Source organism: Cynocephalus volans, chromosome 8 (assembly GCF_027409185.1).
Source record: "Cynocephalus volans isolate mCynVol1 chromosome 8, mCynVol1.pri, whole genome shotgun sequence".
Taxonomy (NCBI): Eukaryota; Metazoa; Chordata; class Mammalia; order Dermoptera; family Cynocephalidae; genus Cynocephalus; species Cynocephalus volans.
The window spans coordinates 135830471-135853313 of NC_084467.1; the positions used below are offsets into that span (position 1 = coordinate 135830471).

General features: G+C 36.3%; 1 protein-coding gene and 1 pseudogene across 1 annotated transcript in view; one reads left to right on the forward strand and one right to left on the reverse strand.

Moving 5' to 3' along the window:
- Window positions 1–22843, forward strand: part of CEP350 (centrosomal protein 350) — a 165457-nt gene that overhangs the window by 30683 nt on the left and 111931 nt on the right. The window contains exons 2-8 of the mRNA XM_063103904.1: window positions 91–176; window positions 1220–1266; window positions 3303–3417; window positions 4252–4411; window positions 7840–8462; window positions 18067–18180; window positions 21838–21951. Coding sequence (XP_062959974.1) covers window positions 104–176; window positions 1220–1266; window positions 3303–3417; window positions 4252–4411; window positions 7840–8462; window positions 18067–18180; window positions 21838–21951 — 1246 coding nt within the window. The 5' untranslated portion in view covers window positions 91–103. The remainder of the gene's footprint in view (window positions 1–90; window positions 177–1219; window positions 1267–3302; window positions 3418–4251; window positions 4412–7839; window positions 8463–18066; window positions 18181–21837; window positions 21952–22843) is intronic.
- Window positions 12198–12582, reverse strand: LOC134383296 (small ribosomal subunit protein eS24-like; annotated as a pseudogene).

Sequence of the window (22843 nt, forward strand, 5' to 3'; positions counted from 1 at the left end):
TTTCGTGAAGGTCAAGATAAGTCAGGGCTTTTTCTTTACCAACCTTATTGTAATATTGACGTTCAATGAATACTGATGATGTGATTGCAGGTAAATTGGCAGGATGAGGAGCAGCAAATCAAAAGAGGTGCCTTTACCAAATCCAAGGAACTCTCAAAGCAAGGATACAATTCAAGGTATGGTTTTGTTGTTGTTGTTGTTTTTTAAGCTGAACTTAATCCCTTTGTTTAGGTCAGGTATATTAAATTCTGGGCTAATTAGTAAATGCAAGTTATACATATGCTTTGATTTGTAAGAAGTGGATAATTTTAAAATTCAGTTTTCTTTTAAATATACAAGGTACCTCACCTTCAAAGGCATCCTATGGTAAACTGTTTTGTAAAGGAAAAATTCTTTTTAAAAATGAACCAGTATATGTAAAATTAGTTTTATACAATTTTTCAGAAATTCTGGTTTAATGTCAATAAATGGTATAATATAGGTCCTAATATAGTAATAGGCCAATAACGCACATATAACAAAAGTTATAGTATCATTGAACTCCTTTTTAAATCATGCATTAGAAGCAACATTAAGGTATGATTTTTTTTTTTTTTTTTTTTTTTTTTTTTTGAGGGAGATTGGTCAAACTGGAGTTCCTCTGGAGGAACATTAATGGGTTTGTGAGAGATCTGGAAATCAAGTCATATGAGAAGTGTTTGGAGGAAATGAACATTTTTATCCTGGAGAAGGATAACTCGTGGGAAATATGTGGTGTTAAACTATTTGAAGGGCTGTTATCTAAAAGACTAAATGGATTTTACCTTTATTTCTACTGGTAGATTGAAGTCTGGAGTAGTTATCTAATCTTTTTCATACTGTAATGTGCTATAAATACAAAATTTTGATTTTTCAGCTCATTGGGGTAAACTGAGGATACTGCTTATTTTTGGAGATGTATGATATGGGTTTGGATGGGGTGTCAGTCCAGCTGTCCTAAGGACTAATGGTATCAGTGTCCATTCAACTCTAAATCGTATATTGGGAATCTTGGTTTTATAGGAGCATAATTGGGGAGAAAAAGCATATTTTGGCTTAGTATAGTAAAGCACTTGCTCAGGAGTAGTTATGCCTGATATAGAGGTTCTCAAACTTTTGAGTGCATTTGAGAGCTTATTAAAATTCAGATTCTGAGATGTACTTCAGAGATTCTGATTTAGTAAATATGAAATTTTCCCAGCAGGTATAACCACATCATGGGATGCACTTTCTCAGACCAAGGCTGCTGTAAGTAGTTTTAGCTTCTGTTTATTTATTTCTGGTTTAAAATTGATTTCCTGTGGTGGTTGAGTAGATTAACATTTTTACTATAGTGCTTTTTGGATAGGAAAATAAAGCTAAATATTTTGGTGAGAAGTTATATATTGTATATTACAAAATGAACATAAATGACAGCTATTAAATAGTAAGGGAATAAGCAAGACACTACTTTAGATGTCAGGAGCACTAACGTCGTGGCATATAAAATATTAAAATACTTTGTTCTATTTATTCACCTTTAATAAACTGGTTCATTTGGTATGTTGCAATGAAAATTTAAAACAGAGAATGAATTTGGGAAAGTGGTGCTATGTCTTTGTAGAAGGTTCATTGTCAGGGAGAAAATGAAAAGAACCAGCTTCTCCTTGAATGGACTGTGGGTTACCTCTTCTTTTTGTGGCATTAACAGGCTGTTTTCTCTGGTACTACTGAAGAATGACTGTGGGCAACCTGTTCCTGTTTGTGTTCTGCCCAATCTTGTCTGGAATTTAGGAATCCAAATTTGGCAAGTGAAGCGTAGTCCCTTCAAAGGGAGACCCTTTTCTTTTACATTTGCTCTCTGGACAAATTACTCTTCTAATATGTCCTTTTTTGTTTCTTCTGTATACCACCAGAATTTGAATCCCCTTCTTCACTCTGAGTATTTTTGTGGTATTTTCCCTCCTCAAATCTTTAGAACTGGTTTGAAAATGTATTTGGAAAAGGTATTGTAACCTAGATTTGGTCCCAATGCAGGGTCAAATTTTGGCCTATGAATATAGCAATATATATTCTCTCTCTTTCTACGTGAGTGTTATACATCTATAATGTAGGAATAGTTTTTATCCCCCGATTTAATTTAGAGCTAAGCTAATTTAGAGCTACACTGTTAATAGTTGTTTTTCAAAACTACTGGGTGTTTTTAAAGAATTTTTAAGATGATAAGGGGTTCATAATATAAGTAGGGGGAAACACCTGATATAGAACTATTGATATATAAAGGCTTCTTCCAATTTTTGAGTGCATTGCACTACAAAAATCTAAATCAGAATTTTATACGAAGTATTTATCTCTATATGGTGGAATTTTGACGATTTTTTTATATTTTTTCTGTTTTCCAACTTTTCTCCTGTAAACATGTAATATTCCACTATTTAGGAGAAAATGCTTTTTAAAATCATTGAGAACATTGGTGGTTATACCAAAAGTTGACTTACATTGAAAGCAACTGAGATCCTTGGAACCATCTCCCAGCCCAGGCCCACAGGAGGAGGATGGAGAGGTGGCCCCGGTACTCCTGGGTAGGCCGGTGCCAGATGCCGTGGGCCTGGAAGCCGTGATGCTGTGGAGCAGCCCAGATGCTGCCAGGGCATCGTGGCCTCCCCGCCCTCCCCATGTCGGAGTTCTGGCCTGTGGCTAATTGCCCCCACCCCCAGCTGGAATCTCTTGGAGAGTGTAACTAGTGATGTTTGTATAACCAAAGAATCTATTTTGTGGCTTAAGGAGAATAAAATTGACTACCTTAAAAAAAAAAAAAAAACCAAAAAACTTGAATTTTAGCATGTGAATTTTCTTATTGTGAAACTTATAGACATAAAACTAAAAAGTTGTGGATGTTTGAATAATCCTAGGTTTTAGTCCGGCTAAATTATTCTTTCCTCATTTTTGCATGTAAAATGTACAAGATATATTACATAATGATATGCCACATATGTCAGATAATTTACTGCTTAAAAAAAACTCAACAGTTAAAAAAAATAGGTCAGCATGACAAATAGAAATTCTGATATTCTTCAGAATCTTTTTTATTTACTTGTCCAAATTTGGACAACATCATGCCAGGTGTTATTATAGCTAAAGTAAGAAATGATGGAAAAAACTAATATTGCAAGAAAACATTACTGAGTTTTTTCTACTTTGGAGAAAGGTATTAGAAAATGTAGTTTTAAATAACTTTGTAAATCAATAGTAGCTGAATTAATTACAGAATTAACTTACATGTTGTGATGGTGTTTAAATTTTAGCTGAGACACATTGGAAACAAATTAGAAGTAGCCCCTACAAGTACAGCTGTGTTTGATTCTGTCATGGATGCCAAGAAGTCTTCTACAAGTGCTACCCGAAAAATAAGTAGGAAAGGTATGTCTGCCATTACTTCTGAAGATAGAAATATATTAAAATACAAATAGTTGATGTTAGTCTTGTTTCAATTTGATTTCTTCTTATAGTCCCATGTATTTCCTTGTTTTTTTTGTCATAGACTATGCGTCATTGGCATTTGATTTTTTTCCTTTGGTACTGAGTAGTTATGAAGCAGCCTCATATTCAGTGACTGTAGATGGTGTTTTCTTCATTTTTGATCAGGGACTTTAGCATCATTGCATCACCTTTGACAGTGAGCTTTCATTTGTTTTTAGTGATGAGAATTTCATTTTGAGCATTTGGGGTTATATATGTCTTTTTTTTTTTTTTAAATTGACAAGTATATCAGTTTGAAAGTGAAATTTAGTTGACTTAATAAGATGTATGGGTTTAAAATCTTAATTGAAATATCTTTTGTACAGACACTATCATAAATTGACACAATGCACATATTTTCTTTGGTTACCTTTCCTATATTTGATTCTGTGGTTTCTTAATTGGTGAGGTAAAACCTGCAGGTCAGTACTTTCTACCTAAACTGATACTTGTGAGTTTGTTGGGTTTTATCTGATACTTCTGAGTGAGAGCCATTGACAGAAAGAAATTTTGTATGTAGAGTTTTATTTTGCCCTGTTTGCTCGGAATACAATCTTTCTCTATAGATCAGGTTACTTAATAATGTAACGTGAATGTTTTTTATCTACTTATATAATATCCAACTAGAGATGCCAGAAATAATAGATACCTAAATTATTTTCCTAGCTACTAGCCAAGTTCAGAGACAGTTGTATTTTTATATAATATGTTCTCACAAATTTCCTTTTCCTTCAGATGGTAGATATCTGGATGATTCTTGGGTTAATGCTCCAGCCTCTAAATCCTCTAAACCACAAAAAGAGAAATCTCGTAGTCCTCTCAGAGCTACCACTCTGGAGAGTAATGTGAAGAAAAATAATCATGTGGAATTTCATGAACCTTTGGTTTCTTACAGGTTAGTATTGAAAAAAAAAGTTATCAAATAGGGTCAGCCTGTAATATTTATAGTAAGATTATAATTTATTTTCTGAGTTTTTCATAGCACTCTGGCTTTTATAACCTCTAGTATTATTACCGTTTTTATTCTCCATAAAAGGTAGTGCAAAAATCTTTCATATTATGGAATACCAACTGCACTATACTCTTTTACAGATAAGTATTTGGGGGAAGAAATAGTAATATTTACCCCAGGCCACCATCATTGTAATAAATACATTTTCTAGAAACATTATTTAGTCTCTGAGAGAATGAGTTGGCTTATTTTATTTTGTTGCCAGTGGCTTCTTTCAGCAACTTGGATGTTCACAATTGATGTGATGAATTTTGATAGCATAGATAATATAAAATGCTTTACATTTTTGTTAACATAGCTTAGGATATCCAAATGATAAAATTATAGAATTTTTTTATTTGAGGGACACTTTGCTAAAGATTTGTGTTTATTTTCTTAGTATGGTAAATAGTAATAAGTAAGAAACACTGGTCCTTATATTTCTTTGTTTCATATATAAGCATTTTTTGTATTTTAAAGTGTTAGTCAATAAACTAAGGTGTTTCATGATGTACTTGGTAGTTTTCGGTTTTTGTTTATACTCTTAAATTTGAGATAAAGAACTTGGGAGATGAAGGTGGATTATGAGCTCAATTTATAATGTGTTACATTTGATGTGGTTTTGAAATATTGAGATGAAAATATTCAGTAGGCATTTAAAAATTTGGGTAAGAATGCATGTGGAATGATCAGAGCTGAGAATACAAATTTGGGAGTCGTCATTGGTATTGAAGCAATAAAAGTGGTGGAAGAAATATAGAGAGAAGGCCAGGGTCTTAATCTGGATAAAAGTTCAAAGTTCAGAAAAAAAGAGAAAGGAAAAATGTGAAGAATAATCCAAGTTCAGTATCTTTAAATACATAAATGTTAAGTAACTTGCGTAGAAACATAATCAGTACCAGAATTGCGGCTGACTTACTGAATTCTTATTTATATTCTGAAGTTCTTCCTGCGAAGAATACTATTTGATATTTAAAGTTATGTATTTTTTAAGAAAAGAAAAAAATACCCAGAGGATAGCTGTGAATGGAATGCCCTTCTCCACTTGTCAGACTCCATTAATCACTTAAAACTCTTTTATTACCTTCTGTATGAAACATGGCCAGATTTGTTCCTACCCCACTCAGTTTTCCCAGCCTAGTTAATCATTCCTTTGTGCTCACATAATACTGTGTCACATCCTCTATTATACCATTTCACATTGCATGATATTTTGATTCCATATTTGTCCATTACAGTCTATATAAGGGCATGAATCTTGTTTTATTCTCAAAGTGTTGGCTTAATGCCTGGCATATACTAAGTATTTAATAAATATTTTTTCTAACTTTTACTATGAAAATTTTCAAATATATGGAAAAGTTGAATTGTATAGTGAACACTCTATATGTATTCTGTATTGATTTGTTTAATGAGCGAATGAAAGACTGTGAAATTACTTTTTTTTTTTTTTGACCGGTAAGGGGATTGCAACCCTCGGCACGGTGTGGTCTGCACCACGCTCAGCCAGTGAGCGCACCAGCCATCCCTATATAAGATCCAAACCCATGGCCTCAGCGCTACCAGCACCGCACCCTCCAGAGTGAGCCATGGGGCCGGCCCAAAATTACTTTTTTTTAATCAATTTTTCTTTTGAGATTGAGACATGATATGTAACCTCCCATTTTATGCTTTATTTTATTCTCTACGTAAGCTAATTTTAGACCTAAATCATTTTAACTATGAATTGTTGCAGTCTGGTCAAAATTGTGAAAATAATTGCATTTAGTCTTGGTGTCTGATGGAAGCTACAGGACTCATTTCTCAGCCCCATCTTGTTCAAAAATCAACTACTCAAAACAGGGTCTAAAGTTTTTTGGCTCATGGACCGCAGTGAGAATCTGATGAAAGCTGTAGACTATCTCCTTAGAAAAATGAACATGCTCATGCAGTCACAGTAGACATAATTGGTACATTATGTTGTAACAGAATCATGTCTTTGAGAATTTTTGAGTTATTTAGGGTTTTATGCCTTTACTTGCAATGATCTAGGTCAGTATAATACAATAAAATCATTAATACAAGCCATACATGTAAATTAAACATTTTTACTAGTCACACAGAAAAAAAGATGTTTTATATTCCTAAATCTTTGAGAATCCGCTATGTATCACCTTGCACTTTGGACTAGGCACATATCATGTGCTCAGTAACCACATGTGGCTAATGGCTACTGTTTCAGACATTGCTGATACAGATTGTTGTTATGTCTGGTTTTATAATTTTGTTGGGTATTTTTTCATGATTCATGTGCTCTTCTCACTGCTGAGGCTTGTCTTCATTAACTTCCCTTTTAGTAAACTGCTTTCCTAAAATAAAGCTTATTGGAATGACATGTAAAATAAAAACAGTCTCTGAAGGAAGACTTTTGCTAGTGTGTTTATGAACAGAGAATATGGACTTTGTGGTATGTACTTTAGCTCTGATTGGTCTTCTTTGCTTACTCCTGAGTTTCTAGACATACTTTACATGGTTTGACACCACCAAAAAAAATGCTGTGTGGTTAAGAGAGGTTTAACTTTACTAACCACATTTATTTGGAGGAAATTTCTTGTGCCTCCATTTTATTTCTGTTCCCAATCTTTATTTGTTAATTTGGTATATTATTTAGAAGTTACACACATGAAATGTGTAACTTCACATTTGGGAACTTTTTTTCCCCTAGTATTAAGATTTCATAGAGTAAACTATACATTTTGGTAAGAGATATCAAGTGAATACCCAAAGTCATATTATAATGCTGTTTTCTGGGTTCTTAAGGAAATCTCTCTACACATCTTTTGCACATTATTTTATAATACACAGGTCTGAGCTATCTTTGTAGATATTTGCCATTTTACTTGATAGAGAAGGTGTTGATCATTGGGTCTTAATATTAAGTAAGTTAATAATAGTTACTTAATAATAGTAATGTTTATTTTACTATTTTTAACTTATTTTCCATAAGTTAAAGTTTCTAGATTTTTTTGGTCTCTAGTGTTAGCTTGGAGTTCTCTATTGTTTGTATGACTGGTTTCAGTTTGACTAGTTTTTGTACTTTTATTCATATCTTTCTTTAATATTTACTTTTTAAATCGACAAAAATTATATATATTTATGTTGTACAACATGATGTTTTGATATATGTATACATTGTGGAATGCTGGCTAAGTCAAGCTATTTAACATATGCATTACCTCATCTATCATTTTTTTAGTGGTGAGAACACTTAAAATCTACTCTCTCAGCAATTTTCAAGTATAAAATATATTGTTATTAACTAAAGTCACAAAGCTTATTTTATTTTATTATAGGGAAATCCATGGTGCACCTTCCAATTTAAGTCCCGGCCATCTGGAGTCAAAGCATGTATTTTGTGTAGATGTTAATGAAGAAAAGGCTGAGAGTGGGAACCGGTTGATAGGCAGTCGAGAAGAACTGAATATACATTGCTGTGATTTGGAGAGCTCCCAATCATCTGTCATCAATGATACAGTTGTTAGGTTTTTAAATGATCGACCAGCGATTGATGCATTGCAAAATTCTGAATGTTTGATTAAGATGGGAGCTCCTATTAGAACTGAGGAAGAAATGCCTAATAGAACAAAAGGAAATGAGAACAGTTTGAAGGCTTCTGTGAATAACATGGGCCATGATGTTGATCCAAAAGTGTTACGGCTAACTGACTCTTCTCCATCCTCTACTAGCACTTCGAGTTCCCAAAGATTAGATATTTTAAAGCGGCGACAACATGATGTCAAACTGGAAAAACTCAAAGAGCGGATTAGGAAACAGTGGGAACACTCAGAAGAAACAAATGGCCGGGGCCAGAATGTGGGTCATATTGACCATCCAGTAATGGTTGTTAATGTTGATAACTCAGTGACAGCAAAAATCAGGAAAGTGGCAACAGCACCACCTGCTCCAACATATAAAGGTATATTATCAGTCTCTGTATCTTTCCCTTTCTTCCTGCCTCCTTGTTCCCCTTTTTCCCTTGCATGTATTTGAGTAGAGGGGATTATCTTTGGAACAGGATGTGATTCTCAAATTAACTGCATAAGAAATTATTTCAAGATACATGTTAAAAATTTATATTCCTAGATCCTGAACTAGATCTAAGTCAGAATTTCTTACAATTTCTGGATGGGGTCCAGAATTGTAATTTTTAACGAGTCCTTCAGGGTATTCTTATAGTTTAAGAACCACTACACGAACATTTAATATGTTGTACAAAATAGAAAATAAGAATCAGTACCGTTTTCAGAGAACTTAAAGAATTGCCCTCATTTCTGTCATTGTATTTGGATTGTTAATAGGAATTATTTCAAAAGCAGTAGTTAAAAGATAATTCAGTCAATTTCCAGTGAATATTTGGGTACAGAATATTTTGTCACTGACATTGATCCTGTTGATATTTTAACCTTTGAGTTTTGACACAAAGGTTTTTTTTTCATATTTAAGAAAATAAACATTTAAATCAGATTTATACCAACACTGATAGATTTTCATTGAGAAAATGCTTTCTAGAGCTAATTAATTTTTTTAGTCAACTCAAGTTTTTATATATGGTGGTTTTAAGGGGTTTCTATTTTTCCATTTTTATTTTTATGTTCCTGAAGTTATTTTCAGAGTCATCCATATAAAATTTTTAAGGAAGAGTTGATTTCTTAATCAGTTTAGTTCATGTTAGACTTTCGTCATTAAAACTTCTGCCATTGTAGCCTTTCTTTTGTGGGTATTTTTTCCAAGTTCAGTTTTTGTAGATAAACTTAGATCAAAATATTGTCAAGATTTATTTCTTCTATTAATTTCAAGTCATTAACAAAGTAGGGCAGTTTTTGCTGTGGTCAATTTTGTTTTGTATTTCTTGACCAAGTCTAATTTTTCTCTGACCAGTTTTGCAAAGTTTTTTTGATAGTCCTACGGTGTCTTTAGTTATTTTTTCTCTAGAACAAATCTTACTATGTACAGTTTTAGCAATTGCCAGTTTTATTTTGTGTGTTAACTTACTAAGTTTTGCTAGTGATACTCATTGTGAATTAGATTTTTAAAAAATGGATGTAGGTTTGTGTGTGGAACTAAAAAAAGAGGATATTGCATTTCATCTTACCTAATCTGTGATAATTGTGACCAATTCACTTTAGAATACTGAAGAATCACTCTTTTGTCTAGGATTGGTCTAATGTATTATTAATAAAAGTCTTTCATATCCTTCTAGTCATTTGTGTAACACATCCACACTATTGGCAGGGCAAATAGCGAAATGATGCTGTTGGTTCTTAGATAGTGATTACCCTAAATCTTTGCTGTGCTGTGTCAGACCTATTAAATACAGATTATACATTTAAGGTTTGTTCATTCATCAAGTCACAGTTATAAAATACCAAAGTTTATTTCACTAAGGCAAAGTTGAGATGGTTGATTTGAATTCATATTTTATTTAAGAATTTACAAAAATGTAAAAGCTAAAAGAAAATCCTAAAGAACCAAAGTGAAAATCTTAAATAGAATGGTCCCTCACTCAGTATCTATGGGGAATTGGTTCCAGGCCCCCTGGCCCGCTGTGAATGCTCGAGTCTCTCATATAAAATGGTGTAGTATTTGCATATAACCTACACACATCTTCCCTTATACTTTATTGGTTTGTTTTCTTAGCGGCTGGCCAGTAAGGGGATCCAGCCCCCTGACCTTGGTGTTTACAAGGCTGTGCTTTAAACCAACTGAGCCAACTGGTCAGCACCTTCCCTTATACTTTAAATCATCTCTAGGTTACTTGTAATACCTAATACCTAATACAGTGTAAATGCTATGTAAATAGTTGTTATACTGTATTTTTTGTTTATATTATTTTTGTTCTTAAATTATTATTTTTTACTGTTTTTTTCCCAAATATTTTTTACTCTCATTTGGTTGAATCTGAACGTGCGAGTATGGAGGGCTGACTGTATAACTTTCTTTGAGTTGGTGATTGGATTTTCCATATCCTTTTACTAATTTTTTTTTTTTTTAATTTCTTGGCAGCTGGATGGTAGAGGGATCCGAACCCTTGACCTTGGCATTATGGGGCTGTGCTCTAACCAACTGAGCTAACCGGCCAGCACTCCTTTTCCTAGTTTTCTAATGTACTAGTTTTCATATAAAAATGTTTTATAAATACAACTTTTGGGGGACTTAACTTATAAAATATAGCAGACATTTGAGAAATCATTATACAATATGGTACCTGATGTCCTGAGCAATGGATTCATTTTTCCCACAGTGGAGAACTGGTTTTTGCCAACTTTTTGGCCCTGTAAATTAAAAGCATCTTAAAATACTCTATTCTAAAGTAATTTTAATTTTGTTCAAATACATAATAAATCCACTTGGTTCACAATTCTGAGACTCAGCTTAAAAATTTGAAGTGGCGAGTACAAATGGTGTTTATGCGATTCTTTCTTGTATTATACTTAGTTGTTTGCATATCTTTTTCTTCCTGATATAAATGCCCATGAAAGTAAAGAGCCTATCTTGGTCATACTTACTCTATCTCAGACTCCAGTACAGTGTCATGGGCATAAGTAAGTGCACAGGAAATTTTTTTGTTCTATTTAATAAATTCAACCAATAGAAAAAAAGTAGACAAGGAAATGGAAATAAAGACTTGGGGACAGAAAAAGAAACTAGAGTAGATATTGAAATCTTAAAGTTAATGGATAAGTAAAGATGCGACTACAGTCATGTGCTGCACATGACAGTGGTCCCATAAGATTATAATGGAGGTGAAGAATTCTTTTTCCGAGTGACATTGTAGTGTAGCTGTCCAGACGTCATAGTTGTTGGAATGTTGTTGAGCACAAGCATTACTCACATGTTTGTGGTGATGCTGGTGTAAACAAACTTACTGCAAACTATGTTGAGGAGGAGTGTCTAGCTTGCAACTGGGTGACCCTCCCAGAGGTAGTTCAGACCTTTAAGATAACAAGCAAAGCATTTGACACATTAGGTCTGACTCCCAAGTGAAAGGGTTGTTGCTGTATACTTTAGAATTCTTGCATTTTTAAATGATTTCCACCCATCCCATAGCAAAATAGTAGTTGATAACAGTTAGCTAACACTCACTGAGTGCTCCTGAGTGAGCAATTTTCTACCTGTAATATAATTTTGATAACTTTGTGGGTGTGCTATTATTCTAATCCCCATTTAGCAGATGAGGAAAGTGGTACAGAGAGACTTAGTGCCATAATTAGAGGCCCCAGGCTCATGCAGCTAGTGGCCAGTGAAGATAATAGGAAAATTCATTGCCATTCTCTTTCATAATACAGCTGACCTTTGAACATAGGGGGTTGGGGGTGGGGGTGGGGATTACTTATTTAAGTAAAATACTTAACTACTTAACTACTAATACCCTACTGTTAGGTAGGCTACTTAACTGTTTGGTTGGGTATGTCATACATTCATGACATACCTAATAAAACATTTTCCAATATATTTTCTGAAAAAAAATCTGCGTGTCAGTGGACACTTGTGGTTCAAAACCATGTAGTTTGGGGGTTTGCTGTACACTTTTGCACACTGATGAGATCACCTAAGGACAGTTTTTTAAAATAATTTTTACAGTTTATTAATCCTCATGAAAAATCTGCCCAGTCACCACAGATACAGTCATTGCAGAATCTTTACTCTTGTTTTAGCCAGCACTGGTGTTGGCCTTTGCAGTCCCCCTGACTTTCTTTATTCTGCTCTTGTGTTCCTTTCACTGTTTTCTTGAGGTCTTTTCCTTCTCATACAGGCCATGTCTTGCAAGTCTATGTTTAGATTCGTTTTTCTTTGCATAATCCAAGGAATCGTAAGTTGTGCCAAAGCCGATTGTCTTGCCACCATCAAAATGTGTTCTTAATCCAAATGTAGAGATGACATCTAATGAGGTTTTCTATGTTTTGGCTAGTTTTTCCTTAGTTTCTGTCTTGTACTATTGCCTCCCCTGGGTGGAGGAAATCTATGACCATTCATTTCCCCTGAAGCAGTTGGAAGATCATGAACTCCCTGGTCTGGATAGTTACTCTGTCATTCATGATGGCAATCGATCATTAGGCAGCCGGACAGAATTGCCAGTTTCTTATGGCAAACCATATTTTGTAATAGACCAAACACTATGTTTATAAACTTTTTCCTTATGTACATAGAGACATAATTATGTGTTCCTTGCCACAAATGTCAGGTGAAATTAATTCACGCTCTTGTGCCTAAGAGCTGAATAGATTATTTTCTATTAGACATGTGATTAATTTACTTTATATCTAACAGCTGTAAAGTGCTTTTTACCTATTTTTGACTCCAGCCTGTTCTTTACGTTGATTTAACTCTACAAATATTTATTGCTTGCCAATTCTTTGATAAATTGAGGTCATCTTAAAATATTTTATGCTATTTTGGTTATCATCCATATTAATTATTTTATTGTTTTGCAAAATAACTTTCAAAGTTCAGTGTATTTCTTAAAAAGTAGTGATAAATTTGAAGTGGAAAATCAGAATGGTGATTCCTAGGAAATAGCACATGTGTAAATTTTCTTGAGAAATTAAAAAAATGTTTTTTTTTTTTTTTTTGGCAAGTTCGGTCTATTTATTTATTGAGATTACACATAACTGTAGATTTTCTCATCCATTTTACATTGTGAATTTTATCCTCTTTTTCAAATTATCTTTTCTCCTACTTGCTTTTTTTTCTTTTTAATTGAAAGATAATTTATTATACATATTTGTGGGGTACAACTATTGATAGTCAACTGTGTGTGTGCTTTTTTCTCTAATTAGATTAGTAAGACTCGGAGGGTAAGGATTTTATTTTGTGTTTCTTTTATAGTCTCTTTATTGCTATACTAGCTGCTAACATAGTCAGTACTCAATACTTAACAAATGCCAAATGGATCTGCAGCTAGCTGAAAATACCAATTACTTCAAAAAGGATTTAGATTTTAGAATCATAGGTGACGTATTTATAATGGATCATTAAAGGAAGCGAGAATATTTGGGTCCATCCTTAACCCTCCAGATGTCTTGTTGGACGAGAAGCACATTTTCACAACCCTTGTTGCTCCCTTAAGATTAAGAACTGATTGGGCCAGATGGATTATGGGTCTGACCCAGTGCGATCATTCTTAGATTCTTCGGCTCCTCTTGGGTTTGCTAACTCCTAGCCTAAAAGGGCCTGCCTCTCTGTTTGGTTTTGCTTGCAGCCACACCTCTTCTTGTGCATTTGAATGAGGTATGGTACCTACCGAAAGCAGGCATTGAAGTCCAAAATAGGCCAGGTTTTATCAGTAAGGTGGTCAACAATAATTAGGTGTGGTGTCAGGTAAATCATGCCTCTGAGCCTAACTCATTAGTAAGATGGAATTAAACAAGCTCCCTCCTCCAATATTTCAGTATTGTCAGAATTTTATATTTAATAGTTTAATGTTTATAGGCAGCTGGAGATACACTATAGAGAAATTGGGGCTTAGAAATCTAGATGGGATTAATCGTACAGGTAGTTTGAAGCCATCTTCTATTCTCTTGTTGCCTGCGTTAGAAACACCCACAGTTCACGGTGAGAGCTGAGGGTTGGGGAGTCAGATGGCTGTTCATAATCTGGTTTGGTCCTTGGGAAAAATTCCAGGAATGAGGGAACCTCGTGTAGAAAGAAAGCTAAGGAAGACTGAGGGAGAGTGAGGTGGCGACTCCCCGTGCTGCTTCACCCTCCACCTCTCACACACACACCTCCAATCCCCCCCACATACTCCTCCCCCAACGCCACACTCCCACTGATTCTGACTGAGGAGGCACAAAGGTAGAAAATCCCATGGGGTCTCTGGCCAGGAAGCCTCTTATTGTCCTGCTCTAAAATACCAGCTAGGCAAATGGGAAAAGGCTGCCCTCCCCCCTTTCCTGCTCCCCGCCACGCCAGGCTTGCTGTTGCGGTTGGAAGCAGTTTTAGACCCCACGCAATCCCTTTAGCAACGGAGAGAGAGAGAGAGAGGGAAGGAGGGAGGAAGGGAGAGAGGGAGCGAGAGGGGGAGAGAGAGTGCATGCGGGTGTGTGTGTGCAAAAAGATATTTTTTTAATTTTTTTTTTTTTTTCTTTAATGTGACCAGTAAGGGGATCGTAACCCTTGGCTCGGTGTCGGCCGCACTGTGCTCAGCCAGTGAGCGAACCGGCCATCCCTATATAGGATCCGAACCCGCGGCGGGAGTGCTGCTGCGCTCCCAGCGCCTCACTCTCCCGAGTGAGCCACAGGGTCGGCCCAAAAGATATGTTTTAAAGACCTGTTTTCCACCTTTGGGCACATTCTGCCTATGTAGACAGTAACTTGTCCATTTTGTTCAGCTATTGGCAAAAACAGACAGACGGTAGCAATTAATGCCTGTCTTCAAAGACAAAAAGAATAAGTAGTGTTGTCTCTCTCTCTTTTTTTTTGACCTGTAAGGGGATCGTAACCCCTGGCTCGGTGTTGTCTGCACCATGCTCAGCCAGTGAGTGCACTGGGCCATCCCTATATAGGATCCGAACCTGCGGCCTCGGCGCTATCAGTGCTGCACTCTCCCGAGTGAGCCATGGGGCCGGCCCTGTCTCTCTCTTAAGAAGCATAGTTTGTCTCTCTGAAATCCATAATTTATGATTGATTTTTTTATAATTTAATTTAGTGCTTCACTTCTAGTCTTTTTTTTTTTTTTATTGAACCATCATTGATTATACATATTTTTGGGTTTTAACATTAACGTATGTTGGTCAAATCAATATTATTAGTATATATATTATTACAAATCGTACTTATTCTTTATTCCCCTTATCCAGTCTCTCCCCATTCCCTCTCACTCCCCACTCCCACCTCTGATAACCCTAGATTTCTTGTCTTCTTCTGAAAGAGTAAAGGCCCGTGGCAGCAGCGGCATGCCTGGTTGCAGGAGGAGGGATTGGTTCCTGGCTCCATCTACTTTTACATTCTGAGTTGTTGTTGTAGAGCAGTTGGGTGAGAAGGGGAGAGGGGAAAGGGGAAGGAAGTAGGGTGGGAGAAGGAGGAAGGGGGGAGCGTGGTTGAAGCCCATGGTCCCCCTCATTCCTTCAGGGGAGACCAGGGGGCTTCCATTGCTTCCATTGCTGGGCTCAATGCAGATGTCAGGGGTGTGTGGCTGAAGCCCTGGTCCCCCCACCACCCTGGCTTGGGAGACCAGGGGGCTTCCAGTGACAGTTCAGTGATCATTGTTGGGCTGGTTGCAGATGGAGGGGTGTGTGGCCGAAGCCCTTGGCCCCCAACTGCCCCAGCTTGGGAGCCTGGGGTGTTTCCTGTGATGGCCCGGTGGTCATTGCTGGGCTAGTTGTGGGTGTCAGGGGAGCATGACCGAGGCCTGAGGCCCCCCCCACTGTCCCAGCTCGGGAGTCTAGGGTGCTTCCTGCAGTTGCTCTGTAGTTGTCCCTGGGCTGGGTGTGGGCATTGGGGGTGTGGCCGAGGCCCTTGACCCCCACCGTCCTAGTTTGGGAGGCCAGGACACTTCCTGCAGCTGCTTGGTGGTCCTCGCTGGGCTGGTTATGGGTGTCAGGAGGCATGGCTGAAGCCCTCAGCCCTCTCCCATCCCTGGCTTAGGGGCCCAGGGGGGCTTCCAGTCCTTCTAGGTTTTATAGGTATTCTTTGATGAAGTGAGACCTTTACTAGTAAATATCAAACTTTGTCTCTGGTCTGTCGGTATTTTGTTTTTTCTTTCAGTTCTGTGTTAGATTATTCGCTGTTTCCACTACTTAAACTCTGCATTGGAACTATTGTTGTCCTTTGCTTCTAAAATGGGGGAACTTCCTGTGGGGACTAGCACATGAGCCCTGTGGTTGAGCTAAATTGCTGCTTTGCTGCAGATTCCCTGGGGAAGGCTTTTTGTGTAGCTCAGGTTTTAATTGTTGACTTTGTAGGTACTTCCAGGTCTCATGAGGTCTGGTGCATCTGTGTGTAGAAACTGGTCTGGACATGAGATTTTTCAGCAAACTTCACCCTCTGCAGTTCTATATCCCTGGCCAGTCTCCTCTGAGTGGTCCTGCACTGATTGGAGGGCAGATCAGCTGTCTGTGCTATGCCCCAATGTTCCCCCAGTGGGCCATCTCCCCCACTGCCTGCACTCCAGACACCTTCCGTGGGACGGGCTGTGCACTGGTCCCTTGCGATGACTTACCAGCCTCTGAGTGGCTACTTTTTTCTTTTGCTATGGCTCCTTGCTCCTATGTGGGTCCACAGGAACCCTGTTAGTGGTCTTGCTAGCCCTCTTCTCCCCTGCCACTTCCAAGCAACTTCATATGAAGGGCACAGCAGCAACTTTTGCCAGCCGTAGCTCTGCACACTCACCAGCTCCAACCTTGAAGCAGCTGGAATTTGAAATGGTAGGAGCAATCCTTTCTTTCTCTCGTAGTGGCTTCTCCTGCCTTTATGAACTCTGTAGGTCTCTCCTCCTCTTCCCCTGAGCTCTAGTGGCCCCAGTTTGGCTGTAGTTGCTTTTTAATAGTTGTAAATTGGTTGGTTTGTGGGAGAGAATGACGCTGGCAACCTTCTCTTCCGCCATCTTGACTGGAAGAACCCACTTCTAGTCATTTTGAATGAATGTATATTGCTTTATCTTACTGATGCTTACTATTTCCAGTTGGTATGTGTCAGCATATTATTTGGTAGCTAATTATTCATTTCCTTTTTAAAAGCTTATAAAGCTGCTCCATCATTAGTTATTAAACACAAATCAAAACAATGAGGTACTATTTTGCATCCATTAGGGTAGCTATTTAAAAAAGATAGACAATAACAAGTATTGTTGAGGATATGGAGAAATTGGAATCTTCATACATTTCTGGTGAGAATGTAAAATGGTTCAGCTGCTTTAGATAACAGTTTGGCAGTTTCTCAAAATATTAAACTTAGAGTTACTGTATGACCCAGCAATTCCATTCTTAGATATAATACCCAGGGAATTGAAAACATGTCCACATAAAAACTTGTACAAGAATGTTCATAACTGCATTACTAATAATAACCAAAAAGTGGAAACAACCCAAATATCTATGAGCTGATGAATGGATAAACAAAATGTTGGTATATCCATATAATAGAATATCACTTGGCAATAAAAAGTATAAAGCCCTGGTACATGTTACGTAATGAAAATACTTTGAAAATATTATGCTAAGTGAAATAAACCAGAAACAAAAGACCACATGTTGGATGATTCCATGTAGATGAAATGTCCAGAAAGGGCAAATCCATAAAGATAGAAAATAGATTAGTAGTTGCTAGTAAATGGAGGGGGTTGTGTTCGGAGTGACTGCTAATAGGTACATGGTTTCCTTTTGGGGTGATTAAATACTCCGGAAGTAGATGATGATATTTGTAGAACTTTGTGAATAGACTAAAAGTTACTGAGTTGTACACTTTTAAAAAGTGAATTTTATGGAATATTAATTATCTCACTTAAAACAGTATAACAAACAAAACTTATAAAGCAATTTTGATAAGAATGTTCTGTAATGTTTTGTATTGTTGGTGTACGTTAGGTTTTAACCCTTCAGAGACCAAGATTCGAACACCTGATGGGAAAGTGTGGCAGGAAGCTGAGTTTCAAAACATGAGTAGAGAACTCTATCAAGACTTAGCACTTCACTTTGCAGGTGAGAGTAGAGCTTTCTTATGTTTTGAGTATTTTTTCATGCATATCATCTAACTTGTATTTGGACATAAAATTATCACCAAACTAATGATATTTCCCTTTTCTAACTGCATGGTGTGCTAAACTGACAGTGGTTTGAGTCATAAGGCTCTCTTGGCCTCTAGGATGTGCTCCAGGATTAAAATTAGCCTATGGCTAATGAGACAGAAACTAGGCTACTTTTAAACCGAGAGGCTGTTGGAGTTGGGACTGTCTGATTTGAAGGAAACTGCAGTCTAGTTGAAGTCTACTTCTGCTAGGCATCTGAGATCTTTGAAATAGTCATTAAATTTTGCTGGTGGCAGATAGATGAGGGTAAATTGCAAAAACAAAAGTAAGCATTATAGGAAGGGACTACTGTTAGAGAATTGGAAATAAAAGGAACGCATGGAATTAGAAGAGGGAAATAGGAAGGTCATACTATGACTTTGGGCAAGATGCTGGGTACTTAGTCTTCTGTGTTTTTTACAGTTGAGGAACTAAGGGCTCAAAGAGTAATTTTTCCAGGATTGCATAGAGTAGTTAAGAATTAAAGGCAAGATTCCAAACAAACTGATTCTAAAGCCTGAGGTCTTTCTAGTAAGCCCCCATACAGATTCTACTAATACATTTTATGGCATTAGGTGTCCAGTCCAATTTTCTTGCTATTATTAACAGAAGACTGTATTCAGACAATTTTTTCTCATGCGGAGGGGAAATATAATGTAATAGTTAAGAGCAAAGATATTGGAATCAGCTTACAAGAGTTCAAATTCTGGCTTTGACACTTATTGGCTATGTATGTTACATAACTTCTCTTCCTTGATTTTCTCATCTGTAAAGTAGGGAATAATAGCATACCTCATAGGATAGTATCATTATAGACTAGTAGAATATGTCAAAGGACTCTTAAAACGGTCTGCCTATTGTACTCTGCCTTTTTTCTTGTTATGGTGGATGAACTCTGTGTTTCTAGCTAAGACCAACCCATCTACTTGTGTTTTCGATTCCATTTCCTCTGGTGTTTAAGGATGTTACTTCAGCCCTATTTCTTTTCTTTTGCATCATCAAGTTTTCTCTCTCTACCAGGTCATGCCCATCAACGTACTGTTTGATAACATGCTGTTATATCAGCCATCATAAAAGAACCCCTTTTTTGGCCTTACTTCTCTCCAGCTACTGCCTTGTTTCTCCCTTTAATTTACAGCAAAACTGCAAAAAATTGCCTTATAGTCTTCAATTCGTCTCCTCCCTTTCTCTCTCTGATCCTTTCTGATAGGTGTTTGCTCCTATATCTCTGTAGACTGCTGTTACCAAGAACACCAGTGACTTTCATATTGTTAAATGCAATGTCTAATACTCATTTGTTACCTTGATCTCTCAACAGCATTTGACATGATTGATCACTTCTTCCTTGAAACTCTTCACTTGACATCTAGGATACCATAAGTATATGGATTTCCACCTAAGTATAGAGGCTTCTTTTCAGTTTTTTCCTAATTCACTCCCTGATCTCTAAACATTGCCATGCCCTGGACTTAGACCTCAGCAGTTGGGTTCTCTTTCTTTCTCTTTTTCTTTCTATCCCTTATTTACTTATTTTTAATTGAGATGTATTGATTATATGTATTTGTGGGGTACACGTATACAATGTGTGATGATCAAATCCAAAGTAATCAGCATATTCACAATTACAAGACTTCATTTCTTTGTGATGAGGATATTTGATCTCTCTTCTTCTAGCCATTTGATGACATGCAGTAAATTAGTGTTAATTATAGAGGCCTAGCTTGACTGTACACCAGTAGAACTTATTTTTCCTATCTAGCTGTTTTGTGTCCATTAAAAATCTTCTCACTATCCCCCGTTCCTTCTCCTTTCCTTGCCTCTAGTAACTACAGTTCTGCTCTTTCCTTTTGAAAGTTCAATTCATTTATTTTTTTTTGAAGTTTGAAATTTTGCTTTATTTTGGATTATTATTAAAATATTGTTTTCTAAAATTGTCATTCTTAAATATGAAAGTTAAAAAAATACTTTATGTGGCAACATATGAATTACTATGATGTATTTTTATAAGACACTTTTGGACTATAAATAAACATGATACTTCACCACACGCTATTATTATTATTATTGTTTGTTTCTTTCTACCTTCTCTGCCCTTCTCTTCCTCTCTTCCCCTCCCCACCACTTGCTCTCTCTTTGTTTTTTCCTCTTTATTTATCTACACACACACTAGGGAGACTTATCTAGTCTCAGGGCTTTAAATATTCTCTGTTCCTAATGATTCCCAGATTTATGTCTCCAGTGCAGACCTTCCCCCTGAACTCAGACTCTTATATCCAGTTGCTAACTCCATATCTCCCCTTGGATACACAATAGTTTCCTATATATATATATATATATTTTTTAATATATTCAAAATGAAGTTAATTAACTAACTAAATGGGATCATGAAGTACCCTGTAAAGCTGCTACTCTGATAGTCTCTCCATGTCAGTTAATCCTATCCTTCTAATTGTTCAGGCTCCAAATCTTGAGTCATCCTTGACCCTCCCCCTCCCAATTTCTTTCATACCTTATATCTAATACTGTCTGAATTATATCTAAAATATAACCACTTTCACCACCTTTGTCACTACCAACTAGATCCATCAATCTCTTGCCTGTATTACTGTAGTAGTCTCTTAATTGGTTTCCCTGCTGTGCCCTTCTTCTAGTGAGTTTATTCTCATCATGGCTGACAGAGTAAGGTTGTTAAAATTTAATTTAGATCATGTCACTCCTTTGCTCAAAATCTTGTGAAAACTTCCCATCTCACTCTTGAGTAAAACTTGAAGTTCTTACAGTAGCCTATGAAGACGAGATGTAGCCCTCAGTTATTTCTCTGACCCTAGTTCCTTCTAGTCTTCTCTTTGTTCACTTCACTCACACTGGCCTTGCTATTTCTTAGACACGGGGTATGCTCTTGCCTTAGGGCCTTTTACTCACATTTATTTCCATTCTTTCCTGAATGCATAGCACTACATGTATTTTAAAGTACATTTATTCAGATCTGTAATTGAGGTTAATTTTTTTGAATTTATATGTGTGATTAGTATGTTCCCCCAGGTTGGAATTTTTAAAAATTAGTGAATAGTAATTTATATGTGACATACCTTGACATATTTCACTAGCATAATCATAAAGCATCATCATTTAAGAATATTACATAGAGTATTTTATGAAGTTTTATGCAGAAATTTTTAAATGAAATAGGAATCTGTGAAAGTGCTCATCTCTGAGATTCTATAAATACTATGATCCTGGATTGGAAAGCATTACTGTTGCAACTTCTTCCGATTTTTGAAAGTGAGGTAAATTTCTCAAGAGCTTTCTGAAGAAAAAAACATAAAACAAAACACGAAACAAAAAACCTCCCAAAGAATTGTAACCTAATAGGGGATTAGTGGTAATCTTTACACCTTTCCATAAGAGGAGTTGACATTGGTAGCGTGTGTGTTATAAAAATAACCTCTCTGAAGGTTTCTTTCTCTCTACCTGAATCATATACTTTATACTGATTTTTCTTACTTGGGGGAGGATGAAGAGGTAGGTAGGAATCATTATAATATTTGCTGTAAATATTTCTGCTTTTCAGATGATATCTCTATAAAAGAGAAACCTGCTGAAAAAAGTAAAGAGAAGAAAGCGGTCAAGCCAGTACGAAAAGTACAAAAGGTAGCACAGTTATCAAGTCCAGAGTGCAAAACAGGTTAGTTTTCTCTATATCATGTCCATCCTAAAATTACATGTTATTGAAATAGAATTTACATGGATATAATTATCTGTTACCAAATGTTTTCCAAATTGTTTGGCACATATAACAATTCAGTACATTTTATGTATCATTATTTTGTGTATGTGTGTGTTTATTGAGGTGTCATTGACATAGAATAACAACATATTTAGAATGTACAATTTGATAAGTTTTTATATATGTGTGCATCCATGAAGCCATTTGTTCACCATATGTTCATTAAGCTACTTAACACATTTATCACCCCAAAAAGTTTTTTTAATCATTTTTAATAGGAGTTAACGAGTTTAAAGGTCATGATTTTTATGTAGTGAACTTTTATATACTTTTAGGACTGTCACTAAATCCCTTCACTTAATCTCATAAAAGAATAAATGTTGCGCATCTGAACTGTGGCAGCCTGTGGCATTAGAGGTCAGACTCTGGATAGATCAAGACTGGAAAAAAGAGAATTCTTAAGTTCCATACTGATTCACATTTCAGCCTTGATCCAGATTACCCAGATTTATAACTAGCTTTGTTTCTTCGGTAAATAAGTTAATTTTAGTTTGCCTTGGTTTCCCCATATGTAAAATGAGAAAGCAGTGGTACTTATCTCACAAGGTTGTTGTGAGAACTAAAAGGGTTAACACCTAAAAGCACTTAAGATACTTGCTGGCACATGATAAACACTCAAATGTTAGCTATGGTTCCATTAATAATAGTAATTATTATTTCTGGCCATGCTGAGAATGGCTGTTTAGGATGTCATATTCATGTCAGTGGAGCCAAGAGAGTGGAGAAAATTGGCACTTGGCACTTTCAGTTTGGAGACACTCTGAATTCATACATTTATTCATTATGCAAA